Genomic DNA, 14,971 nt, shown 5'->3' with positions numbered 1-14,971 from the left:
ACACCCTGAATTCAGCGGATGAAATCATTGGCTCGAAGTTACGTATATTGGCCGTCACTTGATACAAAGATTGTCGATTTTGTAAAAGCGTGCTCGCCATGCGCTTTGACAGCCAAATCCCCGCTTCAGCTGTACCTGTGCCATGGCCCAAGTCCGTTCATCCTTGGCAACGTGTCCATGTAGACTACGCCGGTCCTATCAACGGTGACTGCTATTTGCTCGCCGTAGATTCCTTCTCGAAATGGCCAGAAATCATCCGAACCCGTCAAATCACGGCGTCTACAACTATCACCATTCTTCGCAATATTTTTGCACGACTAGGAATGCCGGAAACGCTAGTGTCAGACAATGGCACTCAATTCACGAGTTCATTATTCGCCCAGTTTTGTTCGACAAACGGGATTGAACACGTTACCACTGCACCGATCCGCCCTCAGTCTAACGGCCAGGCGGAACAATTTGTCGATACATTCAAAAGGGCGCCTAAAAAAACTCGAAAAAGGGAAAGAAACAACCGACGAAATTTTGGAAACATTCTTGCTGGCCTACCGAAGTACACCAAACCGATCAGCACCAGAAGGCCTATCACCATCGGAACATATGTTCGGGCGTCGCATACGCACTTGTCTCGAGCTGCTACGTCCACCAACCAAACAACAACCATCAGCACCAGTACAGGTCGACCCAAATAAGCCCAATTTGAGAACGTTCAACACCAGTGATCCCGTCTACGTCAAGATCTACTCCAAAAACGCCTGGAACTGGGTTCCCGGAAAAATCGTAGAAAAATTAGGCCATGTTATGTACAACGTTCTTACCGAAAAGCGTCGCTTAGTTCGGTCGCATCTCAACCAGCTGCGCAGCCGAATATTTCATCAAGATTCTGGGAATAGCGTCTCACCTGGATCGAAGCAACGCCAACTGGATTTGCTTCTCGATATTTGGGACCTACAACCTTTGAATAGAGTGAGCAACGAAGTATCTGCGTCCAGATCAAATTCAAGCGACGTAATTCGGACTCCATCGTTATCACCACCTGTTAGTCCGGCAATTAGCTCGGACCCGTCGTCTTCGTCCTCAACTACCACCTCTTCAAGCTTTGAGTCGGCTGCAGCTAGCACACCGACCGTACAGCCCGCAATACCTCGCCGATCTTCCCGAACAAGAAGACCACCAGCGAGGTTTTATCTGTATCAGCCGAGCCGGTGACAAGCGCGGTGTCATCATCATCAATAGACATAGCCCGCTGTCATCATTGAAACGCAGTATGAAAAAAAATTATAGCCCGGGACATCCTGGCTACGATCTGGCAATGGGCTAAACAATAGGATGTCAATAGCCTGGTATCAGCAGTTCTAAAAGGGGAGATGTTGCGACAACGGTAACTGAAGCGCTGGGAACACGGTCCTCGGAGCATAACGCGTTCGTCGCTTTCTCGCTGGGCTCATCGGTGGCAGCTGAAGGCTGTCACACGATAGACGTCAAAAGCATAAACCGGATACCAATTAATGTTGTTGTTTGTCATTGTTTTAAGAGTTCTTAGAATGTAACCTTTTTAATCCGTACAGTCGTGTGTCGCAGTAAAGTCTGTTTAATTACGTTTACGTTCGCGTTTTATTTTGAGATGTGATAGCAATCACATTCAGGCCACCTCCCACGAACGCGTCGTAACACTAAGTAAGTGTAACTAATAGAGGGATATTTGAATTTTCTAATTGTCATGTCAAACTATTGAAAAAATGCACACCAGAGCCACAGGAGCGCGCGCACTGAAAATACACTGGAGTGTTTTCACTGGAGTGTATTTTCAGCGCGCGCGCTCCTGTTGCTCTGACGTGCATTTTTTTGACAGTTTGATATGACATTTAGAAAATTCAAATATCCTTCTATTAGTTGCCCTTACTTAGTTAAGACTATAAAATCGTTAAGATGGAGTAAAATCAAAGAGCAGATTTTTTCGCACTGAGTGTAGCACAACACTGCCGGAGCCACGCAGACGCGCGCCCCCGCATGTACAATTTAGTGTCTACCATTTTGTCAGATGGAAGTGACATTTCGAAAACTCAAATATCCATCTATTTAGTTGCACTCAATGAATGAATTTTATTTAATTGTTATTTAATCTCTGCTATCATGTGCTTCGGTTTCGACGTGTTGATTTCTAGTCCAATCAAATTCTGTTTAGCTTGTCTTTTCAGTCTGATGTAGGCTTCCTCCATCTTCTCAAAGTTATGTGCCATAATATAAATGTCGGCGAAACCAAAAAAACTGAACGGACTTAGTGGAAATCGTACTACTTGTGTCAATCCCTGCTCTTCGTATTACTCCATCCAAAGCGATGTAGAATAGCAGGCACGAAAGATCATCACCTTGCCGTAACCCTCTGAGCGTTTCGAAGGGACTCGAGAATGTTCCTGAAACTCGAACTGCACACAGCTGATCGTATTACCCATAAACTGTCGTATACGAATGTAATGTAGCTCCCGTCCCGTTTCATGTTAGAAAATTAACGAAGGCAATATATGAAGTTCTTCGTCTGCACCATCGAACATCTATGGCCACAAGCTTTTGCACAATCACGTGCTGTTTTAGCCGCGCTTTGCTCACGCGGAACTCTCATTCGAATGGAACGAAAGCTTCTCTCACAATCTCATACAATCTAAAGATCGGTCAGACAAAAATGTTTCAATTTATTATGAATATTTTATAAAATATGATTCTAACGGCAAGCATAAATGTTATATTTATTTGTGAATATGTAACATCCATTATAAATAAAAATTGAAAAATTAAATTTCTTATATTGTTTGAATAGCAAAGAAATATGTTTGTATTTTTATTTATTTATAACTTTCCCATGAGTTGATGTTCTATGACTTGATATCGACTCATGGAAGCAAATTGAGCCACATTAAAACATGTTTTCTGGGTTACTTTGATGGTCCCTTCAAACAGCCTTCCAAAAGGATTTTCTATTCCACATCTCGATATTTTCATGAGTCGATGGTCCCTTCAAAATCGACTCTTGGAGGTTTGATTGTAATCTTCATCTATAGCATTAACTTTTAAAATGAATGTTAATAGTACAGATATTTTGGAGTGCTTTGGATTTTATAATGTACAGAAAAAGCTTTCCCCATATATTTGTTTGAGTAATTTTTAGCGCTTGTGAGCTTCCTTGTCTGCAAGTCTCAGCGCTCACGCGAGAGTACCGTAATGTGGTAGTGAATGGAACACCGGTTAAAAAATCGCAAACTTCGATATGTATAGGTGCAAGATAACCTCGTGCATATACACAAACACTTATCACATTATGGGGCGAAATCCTTTGATTCCGATATATTTGAGAAATCGAGCTGATTTATGTCCCTGAAAACGTTATAAAATGAGTGATAAGCTCGAGATTAGGACATTTTCAGAAAAAAATGTATTTTTTTGGATAGTTGATTCGTGACGGCGTGTATGGTCGATCTGGAGCCACGCCGCCAGCGCGGGCCGTTTTAGTGAGCGGTACTCTCTCCTCGATTGGTCAGTTGGTTTGGTGGCAGCAAGCAGCGAAGAACAGTTAGTAGAGTCTCTTCTTCCTTCTAGATCCGCGAGCCGTGGTCCCCCGTGTGTGGTGTGTGGAGCAAAAGTGTTGTGCAGAAAGTGTGAACTACTGAAAGGAAAATCTTCTGTTCATTCGAACGTCGATTTTCCGCCGATTTATTTTGGCTTTGAAGGGTGTGTGATCCGCGAGATTTTCGGTTCCTTTGACTATATGCTGCTGACGGGCGGACGCGAGAGAGAAAGAAGTGAACGCGTGTGCTTTGAGAACCGGAACTAGCCCCCCGTGTGTCGTGTGACCGTGGATCGGGGCAAATACTGCGAGAATCTCCTTGAAATGTCCCATTTTTCTTCCATTCTAGGTTATAGTAGGCGGTAATCTGTTTTTAGTAAGTGTTGCGAAAGAAAGCTCGATTTGCGGACAACGACAATGGCTCTTAGCCGTATCTACTCGTCAAAGTTGGCCAGCGCCAATAAGGTCAGTGGAAAAGTACCGGATTCCTCGGATATATGGGATTACTATAGGGGCAATAATGGCAATGTGTGCAATCCTTACCCGGGAAGGAACCTTTTTGTTTCATGGAAGAGCGAAAAATCTCGGAAAAGTTCCCCACCTCCCGACAGCCAACGTTACGTAATGGTTGTGCATATTTTCCTGTGCTACAAGTAGGGAAAACATTTCCCTTGATGCTGGATTTTCAATTGAGGCCAATGTTTTTAGCGGCTAGAAGTGATAATGTTATTAAATAGCTTTTTTTGAATGCAACGACGGTTCACTCTATTGTTTGCTATAAATACCTAAGTTATTGGATGGATATGCCTATATAGGTACCATGTCAGTAATGCGATGGTGCTGCTAATGAGGTGTGCGCGTTAGACTGGTTACAGTTTGATTCAGTGGGAGTTAAAATAATGTGCCTATTTTATCTTTTAGATTGGTTAGGTATTTGGAAATATGGAAAAATTGAAAATTGCTAAGTATGTAATATGTTGGTGTTCTCTAGTGTGAAAGCTTCAACATATGACTGATTACGTCACTTTCAAAAAATGCTTTAAAAAATCAAATTAATTTTCTTTTTGTTTTTTTTGTAATTGTTTCATTGATTATGTTTTATTGTTTGACCCTTTGATTACTTGAATAGCAGTAGGTTTTTTTTTTAAATTGGTAATGGACGTATTTGCTTCGGAATATTTAAAAAATGTCTAATGCTTATCGAACCAATAGATATCGAAGCATCTGGTCAATATTATACTCTGTGTATGTGTCATATTAGTCTAATGAATGTGACTCGACTTTGAAATATTACAAAAGCCTAAAGTTGCATCATACAACGTGGCTTCAATCTTAAATACAGTCATCTCTCTACATCGAGATAGGGAGAGCTCGAGGAATGTAAGAAGCCTTGAAATAAAAAAAAACTCGTTGCTATGAAAAACGACAACAAAACAAATGTCATTTCTTATTTTTGATGTGTTTGTTGTTGCTCAAATATGGTCCAGAAGCCTTGAAATTTGAAGTAATTCAAATATGAGTGAGTGTTGATTTTGATTAAATGGCTTTTTTGATTTAATAGAAATAAATTGTTTATGTACAACACCTCCAGATATATGTACAATAGGGTGGTTCAAAAAATCGATTTTGCTCCACAGTGCTTATCTGATTATTTATCATATTCTGAGTGTCCCCTGAAAGTTTGAGCTCATTTGGATTAAAACTGATTTAGCACAAGCGATTTCAAGTTTGCATGCAAATTAGTATGGGGAAATTTATTTTTTCAGTATACTATAAATGACGCTTCCGCATTAAGCGCAGGTTAAAAGAAAACCTACATAGCTAAAAGGAATACTCAACAGCTTTCACCCAACGAAAACCGCATGTTGATTGATCGCCCCAGTAATTAGTAATCGATTTTAATACAGGTTGCGAATCTTTAGTCATGATCGTTAAACTTCTTTGAGGGCATCACTGAATTGTGCAGTGCAACATAGTAGCCTGAATTTGTGTGTGCTATCTTTCGCGCCACGAGCAGCAATGTTGCCTGTTGAGGAGTTATGCAATTAGCTCCAGAAAACCATGGTATAGATTAAATTCGATTACTAATTATTGGAACGATCAATTAAGATGCGGTTTTCACTGAGTGAAAGATGTTGAGTATTCCTTTTAGCTATGTAGGTTTTCTTTTAACATGCGCTTAATGGGGAAGCTTCATCAACAGTATAATGAAAAAATAATTTTCCCCATACTAATTTGCATGCAAACTTGAAATCGCTTGTGCTAAATCAGTTTTAATCCAAATGAGCTCAAATTTTCAGAGGACACTCAGAACATGATAAAGAATCAGATGAGCACTGTGGAGCAAAATCGATTTTTTGAACCACCCTAATGTACAACGTACAACAGCTTTGTATTTCATACAAAATTGTCATGTTTTAGGATCACTATCTCGATTCCTAGCGATTAGATTGATTTCATTTATATCTTCCAGCCATAAATTACTTGAATTTAAAGCCAATGGATGTTATTTGTATGCAATTTGGTTTGTTATGACCTTTTCAACGTTGAATATGGTCTGGTCTAATAACGTACATTAATTTTGAAGTGAATTTCATATAAAAGGTATGTAGGGGGAAAGACGGCTTTGGCAGGTTTTGTTCTATTATTGGCAGGGGGGTTTTTGTCGACCAAATTTTATGAAATCTGGCCACAATATTCTTTGATATGCAAAGAATGCTTAGACCAAATTTCAGCCTAGTCAGTCATAAAAAAACCCCTGCCAATAATAGAACAAAACCTGCCAAAGCCGTCATTCCCCCTACCTAAGTTATAATTATTTTACCCCGAGAAGGTCATTAGCAACCAAATCGCATACAAATAACATTCATTAGCCTAAAATTCAATTCATTTTAGGCTGGCAGTCAAAAAATGAATGAAACCAATCTCAAACATGACCATTTTGTATGAAATACAAGGCTGTTGTACGTTATACATAGGTATATCTGGGGGTGTTATAAGCAGATTCGTTCTCTTAAATCAAAAGAGCCATTTAATCAAAATCAACACTCATATTTGAATTACTTCTCATGAAAGAATGACCAAATTCGAAAAATCTTACGTCATTTGAGACGTAGAATAACATACTAACAGACGAGAATATCCATGTTTCAACTTTATATTTTTGGAGTGGTCTAATGCGCAGCAGCAGGCACCGTATATGAAAAAGTGCGAGTTTTCCCTGGTGCCTCGTGATACCCCCAGCCGGATGGTTGTATATCGTCAGTCGTCTGCTGTTTGGATGTATTATTCCGAGCGCCTTAGTACGAAAAGTGACGCAAAAAGTCTGTAGTTGAGTGTTTTTTTTTTCATTGCCGATTCATGCTTTTCGAAACGGCTGTACAGTATAGGAACGAATGTATCCAGTAATGTGTGTTAAAAACGGGGGTTTGTTACCAGATTGGTAGTAGAATCTGTGAAAACTGATGTCCGTCGTGTGTAAATGGATGTGACGTAAATGTGTTGTTATGAAAAAACAGAAAATAGAATCTGTTAGGTAATAAGCATTTCTTTGGCTTTGCAGAAAATATGTTCGAAGGCATTTCGCTAATCAGTGCTAGATCTGCTATGACGTAGGAGCATTGTTGTTCAACTCTGAGACGTTCAAATTACCTTATCTGAAACACCAATAAAACTGAGTGTTTATCACTTACGTTGCAGTTGTAACCATTGTGATACATCACACCTTTTCTATTTAAAATAGCAATCGCTCCATTCATTATATCTACCGACGACAACGTCAATGGTTAAGAAGCTATAACAGTATTTTTATTTTATTGATTCATTAATTTTGGTTTGTTCGAATTCAAGATTAAGACTAACTTTACTATACCTCTCGATACAGCTCATTAGAAGTTTTATAGTGACGGTGAAACATATTCAAATGTAGGATAACGGAATGTAATGTAGGCCTAGGATGTAACGTTGGCCCATCACGCAAATTAATCAATAATTCTGCGATAATGCATCGTTTTGTAGAGATATTTTTCACTGCTTCTTTAAAAAAGGTGTATCAAGCAATTTTAGTTACATTACGTAAGATTCATGCACTTCTTCAACTGATAAATGCAATAAACTTGCGTGAAAAAGCACTTCGACTCGGTTTTTTAGCAGCCACAGCAGGCAGGACGTGGAAGAGTTTTTTTTTCTTTTGCCCAATAAAGTAGTTTTTTTGAATAGACTCACCCATTTTCCTACATTAGATGAACGGGTAACAATCACACTATTTTGGTATTCATTTCATAAAGTCCATTAGTGTAGCGACAAAATTAACCAAAACTTTTTGGGACAATATTAGGAACACTTGTTGCCAAATTTCAGCATACGATTTTAAATTGAAGCAGCACATTATAATTGCCTACCTTACGACTTTTAAAAACGATTTACATATACACTCTAAAGTCACTAGATATAAAGTCTGGCGGAGTGAAAACCGTGAGATTTTCCAATCAGAAAAATTCTTGTTAGATTTTGGCAGCCCTTGAAAAAGTTCAAGCTCTCGCGCGATTGTTAGCTTTTATGAAGTAGCGTTCACAAAGCAAAAACACTTTTCCACATTTTATTCGCGAAAAATCAAGTAGAATGTTGTTCAACTAGTAAATCCAAGAACAAGTTCATTTACCTTGTTATTTGGACTAGCTTTTTATATTTTTGGAATAATTTTCCAATATTTTTATCAGCACTATCTCAATACTATCCATTGCTTCAAGCCCATTTGAAGCATCATGTTCGATTGGATCCCGCAAATGACAGTTCGATTGGTGACCTGTCAGTGTCTTCGCCAGACTTTGTATCTAGTGACTTTAATTCTGCAGGGAGGACATCGCGCTTGAGTTTTTTTTAGCTCATTTGCCGAAAAATGATTTCGTTCCAAAAACTGTCTAAATCCATCCAAAGCGTATTTTATGGTTTCGGATGAATTTATTATCCATTGTTTTAAGCAAAGAAAGTGTCTTCGATGAATTCAAAGAAAGCGAACAATGATGCAAATCATGAGTTGAATCATGAACGATTCTCTCTTTTTTGTCTTTATTTGAGAGGTTTTCAGCCTAGCCCTAGGGTTAAATTGATACTTAGTTGAAAACTACAACTTTGCTCATAATACGCACATAGAGAAGAATGTAACTAATGTAAGATCTAAGATTCAACTTGTTAAATGGAATTAACGAGTTGTTATAAACAATGAGCTTGTATATGGCTGGAAGAAGAACAAGATTGGACAAAATAGTTGAATAATTTATACCAAAATTTCCTCTGTCCTGTCCTTATCATACACGTCATATTAGCAACGAAACGATTTCGACTGCTCTGAGTCGTTATCAGTAAAACACATGATCAGGCGACAATCGTTGCAAATTTTGCGAGAAATTCCAAATCGGCGTTACTCATATTTTACCAGAAACTTCCACTAATCTAAAAGCAGAAGTTAAATGTACATTCCCTACCTGTGTCCAATAAAAGTAATGGCACTCACGCATAATCAATGGTACTACGACTAGCACAGAGTGGAACCGCGTGTACGAAGCAGTTATGCCAACTCATTCATTAAGTTTTGCTTAAGTTGACGTCACTCGTTCACTCGCGAAGAGAAGCATAACTGCTCCGTACATGTATTGCTGCTGCTCATATCTTTCGAAAAAAGGGGCTAACCAAGAGAGCACGCGGGCTTAAAAAAACCGGTTCGATCAGGAAATCCAGATATGCGCGCGCGGCGAACAGTGCTATGAACTTGGAGAACTGTCGGTCAAAGCGTTCATGACCATGTGTTTCGCCAATTCGACACTGGCGGTGGAGTGAGCAAGAGATTAATGAATTCTGCTCTGACGGAACCAAGTGTATGTAGGTATGTTAAATACCACCTCCGGGAGAAGCTAACGATGAGGGTGAAGAGAGCATATTAAATACCTACTCTTGCGCTACAATAACGTGGCCACTGGCCGAGCCTCCAAGCCTCATGTGTAGTGCTGATTGCACTTTCTTTGCTTTTTGGCTTCCTTCTTCACGTAAGCGCGGTCAGTTGGTCGGTTGCCAGGAGGATGAAGCCGGCATTTTAATGTCGACATTGTCTACGTCGATGCTTACTGGTTGCTCTGTGCAACTTGGAAAGCTGATGCACAATTTTACTGCATCGCGTAGAAGCTACATGACTACGAAGCCAACACGAAATGTTATGGTAGGGTAGGACCTATGACACAAAATAGGACCAGTGATACAAAATTGGTAATTCTATTTGGTGTGTTACAAGTTATTTTTCTCATATTCCGAACAACGGTGTCGTAAATCAAAATTCCAGATTGGGGATGATCAAGATCCCAAACGAATTATGATCCTCTGCGATAAAAGTTTAAAAACGTGTGGTCCAAATAAAAGTCATGAAATTAATCACAAGAAGAATTTCTTTCCATCTTTTAATTGTACATATAAATGCGATAATTAGGATTTATTTATATGAACAATCTCTATGACAACGCAAGAGATCTCACCAATTTTGGATTACCTCTCTATTTTAAAGACTTTTCAGATACCAACTGATTTATCTTTGATTTTTAGTGGATATTTTGGTGGGGTTAACTCAATGTTTTATTAAACTCAAAGGCCAGAAACAACCAAAGCACAAACCAGGTAAAAAGCGACCTCGGTGTAGTCGATTCCTTTTTTAAATGGCACATAGTTGAGATTCACAGCCATTCAGAAAACGATAAAAAGAATTTCCCGTTTCTGTGTGCGTCAAGAAAGTTCTTTTGAGTGCCACTGGTATTGCATAATCTCTCAGTATAGACGAAAAACGATCACCACCCAATTCGAAGTATGTAACGTATTGAATCTCACGAGTCATCCCAAAATAAAACCACATCTTGTTGCTCGGGTAGACTCCCAGTCTTATAGATATAGCCCAACACGGTTGAGCAGAATACGGAACCTAATCGATTGACGAATATCAACTGATAATCACGTCTTGCTATTTTTATAGGTTTGTTATTTATATCGATAGTTGGACAAATCGAATCTCTGTGACCAGTGACTTTCATTGCAAGATTGTCTGCAATTTTATAATAGATTTATGTTTGAGTTGTTGACTAGGTTTTGCTTTCAGATTTCATTTAAGATTGGAAAATTCTAAACTCGCCGAATTTTTTATGACTTACTCAATAATAACAACGATAAAGCACTGGAATCACGAAACTATGTGCTGATACATGCGATCACCTGATCGATGGTGCACGGCTTGTCACGCCTTCCCGCGTGCGCTGACGAATAAAAGCGTCTCGATTAAAGCGTTTGCCAGTCAGAGCGATAAGACCTTATCTTTCGTACTGCCGCTGCTGACATTTGTCTCTGCTCTAATCATTGGAGCAGCATTGTGATTGCAGTGTCCTGCCTTAGCTTATGACTCCTAGGTTTGCGGGAAGGAGGCTGAACCTGAGTCTCTGAGATAAGATAATTCGTACCCGTAAAATTCCACATGCATCAAGGTTGATCGAGCACTTTCCGGCGAACTTATGCCACTCAATGATAGCGAAATCTCGCTTTTTTGTTGTTTGATTCCATCTCTCCTGGGTGTTTATGATTGCGCACATTGCACAAAAAAAGTATATTTATAGCTTCAGTACACAAAAACACGAATAGTATTCATTATCGTTTTCTTCTTATCGTCTTATTTCCCAGAACCTCCTGCCGGTGATTACCACCTACGTGCGCAATGCCTCCGACAGCACCGACCTGAAAGCCGTACTCTCCGAAAAGATCCCCAAAGAACAGGAGCGCGTCAAGAACTTCCGCAAGCAACATGGTGCCACCAAAGTTGGAGAAGTCAATGTCGACATGGTAAGTCGTCCCCCCTATTCTCAGTTCTCTATTTTTAATGCTCTATGAATGCGGACAACCGACGTTTAGTCTTCATTTGGGAAATAGTCTGCGCACGCACAAAAAGTAGATATTTTCATCATGCGTTCTAGAATAGATTAAGCATTTGAATCAAGCGAAACGAAATGCAAATGCAATATGGAGGAACAAACATTCGAAAGAGCCTCAAATAATCTTCCTCTCTCGGTTGATGATATTTTCGGATTTTATTTTTTTCTTTCGCAACGATCAATGCATTGATGCGTGAAAACTGTAGATATCCCACAGATTATAGCGCGACCATTTGGACAGCGATCATGTGACATCATCGCGACCCGGTAGTTCGTTACCGGACGCGGGACTTCATAGTCGAAAGACGATAGCGCCTCCCGGTTCACTCTCGCTCTTCAATTGAATTAAATAATGTGTGCGGAGGAACCGGTCTAACCCCCCATATATAGTTTGAACCGAGGCCCATCCATTCACATGGCGTGACAACAGCGCCGTGTCTGCTGTGTGAAGAGGTCCTCAATTGGCAAATTTATTTAAAACGGTTGGCGCGCGCCGCTTCAATTATGCAGTTTCTAAACGGACTGTCGTGTATTTTAGTCGGAACCAGTAGTCTAGAGACGAAAATCTTGGGTTCAATACCTTTGGATAGTTACATTGCAAAAAAAAAATTCTCCTATTATGTAAATTGTAGATAAGGTAGTATTACATGACATCTGTTGTCTACACTTATCGAGTTATTAGCATAGGAAAATGGATCAGATTTAGACGAGTCATAACGCAAATTTTTCCGGGGATGGTTTCCCTAGTTGTTTAGCTCTCTTACGATCATTCCTGTACTGATGCAGGTACCGCTTCCGATGCTTTGGCATTCTGAATGAGTGCAGTCTTGAGCACTATTAGGTGTCCATTATTGTGCTACATCTACGTCGACATTTTAGTAAAATCTCATCCTTCCTCTTGATCTAGGACATGGTTTCCCAAACTGTGGTTGATTCATACTTTCGTCTATATTTTGTCCCACAAATCTTTATCAGTTTTTAGATAAGGATCTAAGTAATGAATGATTCATTAGAGAACAACAAATTTTACGAATTTTTTGTACGAGATTTTCGCAAATAAAATTAAGTACCCAAATCCGATCCAAATCTAATCCAAATCAAATACAATTAAAAATTCAATTCAAATCGATATTCAATTTTAATATAATCCAAATCCTTTTCGAATCCTATCCAAATCCAATCTAAATAGAATAAAAAAATGATAAATTGATAAAAATCGCAATCCCCACAATTTCAAGAATTTAATTCTTATACGTTTGATTCATATACCTAAATCATTATTGAGATTTTTTTTGTTGGATGATTATTCGCAAGGAATACCCGTAAAAAACTATCAGTTGAATCGTTCCGAAGAGTCTTCTGAAATCCAAAGTAACCACGAAGCCCAACTCTCGATTTCATCATTGCCGAGACAAAATCGTAGAAGGTGAGTTCCCAATAACTTCGATCAGTCCTTTTGGTATCCACCCCTATTCTTGTTTACGGACGAACGAAACTTTCGAACGAATGCAGTTCGTTCGAATCGTTTCCCCATTTGATTTTGCTGGCGTAAACGAGAATGCGCATCAGCTTTCGTTCGAAAGCGCGTTCGTACGTAAACAAGAATAAGGGTGATCATGTCTTCGACGCGTTCATTTCGCTCCATTCAACTTCAATAATCTTTAGTCAGATGTGCGGTCTCATCATTGTGTCACGTGTTACCTTCTAGTTACAACCTTCGAACCGATGTACAATGGCAGCGCAGATAGGACAGCCACTTCATGATACACAAAGACTCGAGAGAATTTCTAAAATCCGAATTACGCATACTACCCGAACAATCGTCACCAACGGCCACCAGTTTGTTACTGCAACACAAATCCTACTTTGAATGGTGATAACCGACGAAAAACCTTTAGAACAGTAGGTACACTGTAGTAGCTGGCATACACCGGTATAATGCGGTAAAATTTCCATAATCCACGGCTTATCAGCCCCTTTTTGTAGATGTGACACACCTTCCATCCAACTTTCTGGCAATATAATCGTGCTTTGGTAGCTAGGCAGTTAGTCTTAGTCAATCTCTGGGGCTTTGTTCGTTTTTAGCCTGATGGTATCTTCCTCCGCACTTCCTTGAAACTGAGGCCTATGAATTAAATGTTATCCGTGGGTGCTCTAATTTTCATTACATGCCACTTTACCTACCGGTGGGGTAATTTGAAAAAATTGTGCTGCTACGTCTCTGATGACTCCAGAATGGTCGATTCCTACAATTCTCACGTGAGACGCCCGTGTAATTCTAGTAGGGTGTATGGACAATTCTCATTCGATCAGTTACTATTATTGTTGCTTTTCTTTAAGAAGCTTTCAGTCCTTGGCTGGCTCACCTCTGCACGCGATCAAGGGTTGGCCGTCCTTGTGCTGTGCAGTATTGACAAACGGACAGATCATTGTTTACTTCACTGGACAAACTTTCTAAAAAGCTCTCAGTGTATGAACATTTTTCTTTGGCATCGGTTTAGTGCCGAAATTTTGAATTATTTCTAAATATGAGACAGGTTAAAGTCACAGCGTTATGGTGAACCAACGAAGTTATTAGTGCTGTCCAATGAGCAGCTTGAAGTAGCACGAAGTTTCTCCCGTCCTGCTCGTTCTTTTTTGTCGACAAATGGGCATGAGCAGGATGGGAATAACTTCGAGCTACTTAAAGCTGCTCATTGGTGCTGTCCAATGAGCAGCTCGAAGTAGTTCCCGTCCTGCTCGTTCTTTTTTGTCAACAAATGGGCATGAGCAGGACAGGGAGAAACTTCGAGCTACTTCAAGCTCTCATTGGACAGCACTATTATTAGTGTTGTCCGATGAGCAGCTCGAAGTAGCTCGAATTTGTTCCCGTCCTGCTCGTTCTTTTTTGTCGACAAATGGGCATGAGCAGGATGGGAATAACTTCGAGCTACTTAAAGCTGCTCATTGGACAGCATTATTGTGATTTTGTGGATAGTGTTCTTACTGTTATAACCATCCACACTAACAATTCCAAAACCTTCCGTGGCACCTACGAGAGCTTGTAGAGTTCTCTGCATCTTTCTTAAGTAGGTGTCCAACTAACCATCCTTGCCCCTTCCTCAGAATTCGCAGGACGGACGATGGTCAGGACAGATCTCGACTATTGGAGAGTGCATTGCTCTTTTTTGACAGGCTCAGACGTGTAAAACACTCAACGGAGCCGCGACTCTTTATGATATTTACAAACTATATCATTACTATCAACAGTTAGTAAGAGGAAAGGGACGTAGACCAAGATGCTCGTGGTAATTCAAGGTTAGATTGCGTAATTTCAGGATGGACGGGGTTGGGACGTCATTAACGGTGTAGCGTAGCATCGTGCTCAAGTTGTGGTTCGTCAGGGAGCATCTTCCGGATAGCCAAAGCTTCATGGTACACGGAACATTAAGACAGAGACAAGAAAACAAAACTGAGAGAG

The 14,971-nt window shown here is 39.9% G+C and overlaps 2 protein-coding genes across 5 annotated transcripts in view; both read left to right on the top strand.

Moving 5' to 3' along the window:
* Positions 1–348: 348 nt before the first annotated feature.
* Positions 349–1,209, top strand: LOC134222605 (uncharacterized protein K02A2.6-like). Its single transcript, XM_062701762.1, has one exon. It carries the CDS (start codon positions 349–351, stop codon positions 1,207–1,209), a length of 861 nt encoding a protein of 286 aa, XP_062557746.1.
* A 2,216-nt stretch (positions 1,210–3,425) lies between these two features.
* The window catches only part of LOC134224994 (probable citrate synthase 2, mitochondrial), a 33,131-nt gene continuing 21,585 nt past the window's right edge, over positions 3,426–14,971 (top strand). The window contains exons 1-3 of one of the 4 annotated variants that reach the window (XM_062704715.1): positions 3,426–3,564; positions 3,909–4,024; positions 11,264–11,422. In XM_062704715.1, coding sequence (XP_062560699.1) covers positions 3,977–4,024; positions 11,264–11,422 — 207 coding nt within the window. In that variant the 5' untranslated portion in view covers positions 3,426–3,564; positions 3,909–3,976. Of the gene's footprint in view, positions 3,724–3,908; positions 4,025–11,263; positions 11,423–14,971 lie in introns of all 4 variants that reach the window. The other 3 variants (XM_062704716.1, XM_062704718.1, XM_062704717.1) reach the window with 3 other exon arrangements.

Source organism: Armigeres subalbatus, chromosome 3, assembly GCF_024139115.2.
Source record: "Armigeres subalbatus isolate Guangzhou_Male chromosome 3, GZ_Asu_2, whole genome shotgun sequence".
NCBI lineage: Eukaryota > Metazoa > Arthropoda > Insecta > Diptera > Culicidae > Armigeres > Armigeres subalbatus.
The sequence above is the reverse complement of the archived record's forward strand: the minus strand, read 5'-3'. Positions and strand labels throughout refer to the sequence as shown.

What these genes read in the sequence shown, in the direction of transcription:
- LOC134222605 (XM_062701762.1), top strand. Translation starts at nt 349, where the DNA reads ATGGCACTCAATTCACGAGTTCATTATTCGCCCAGTTTTGTTCGACAA.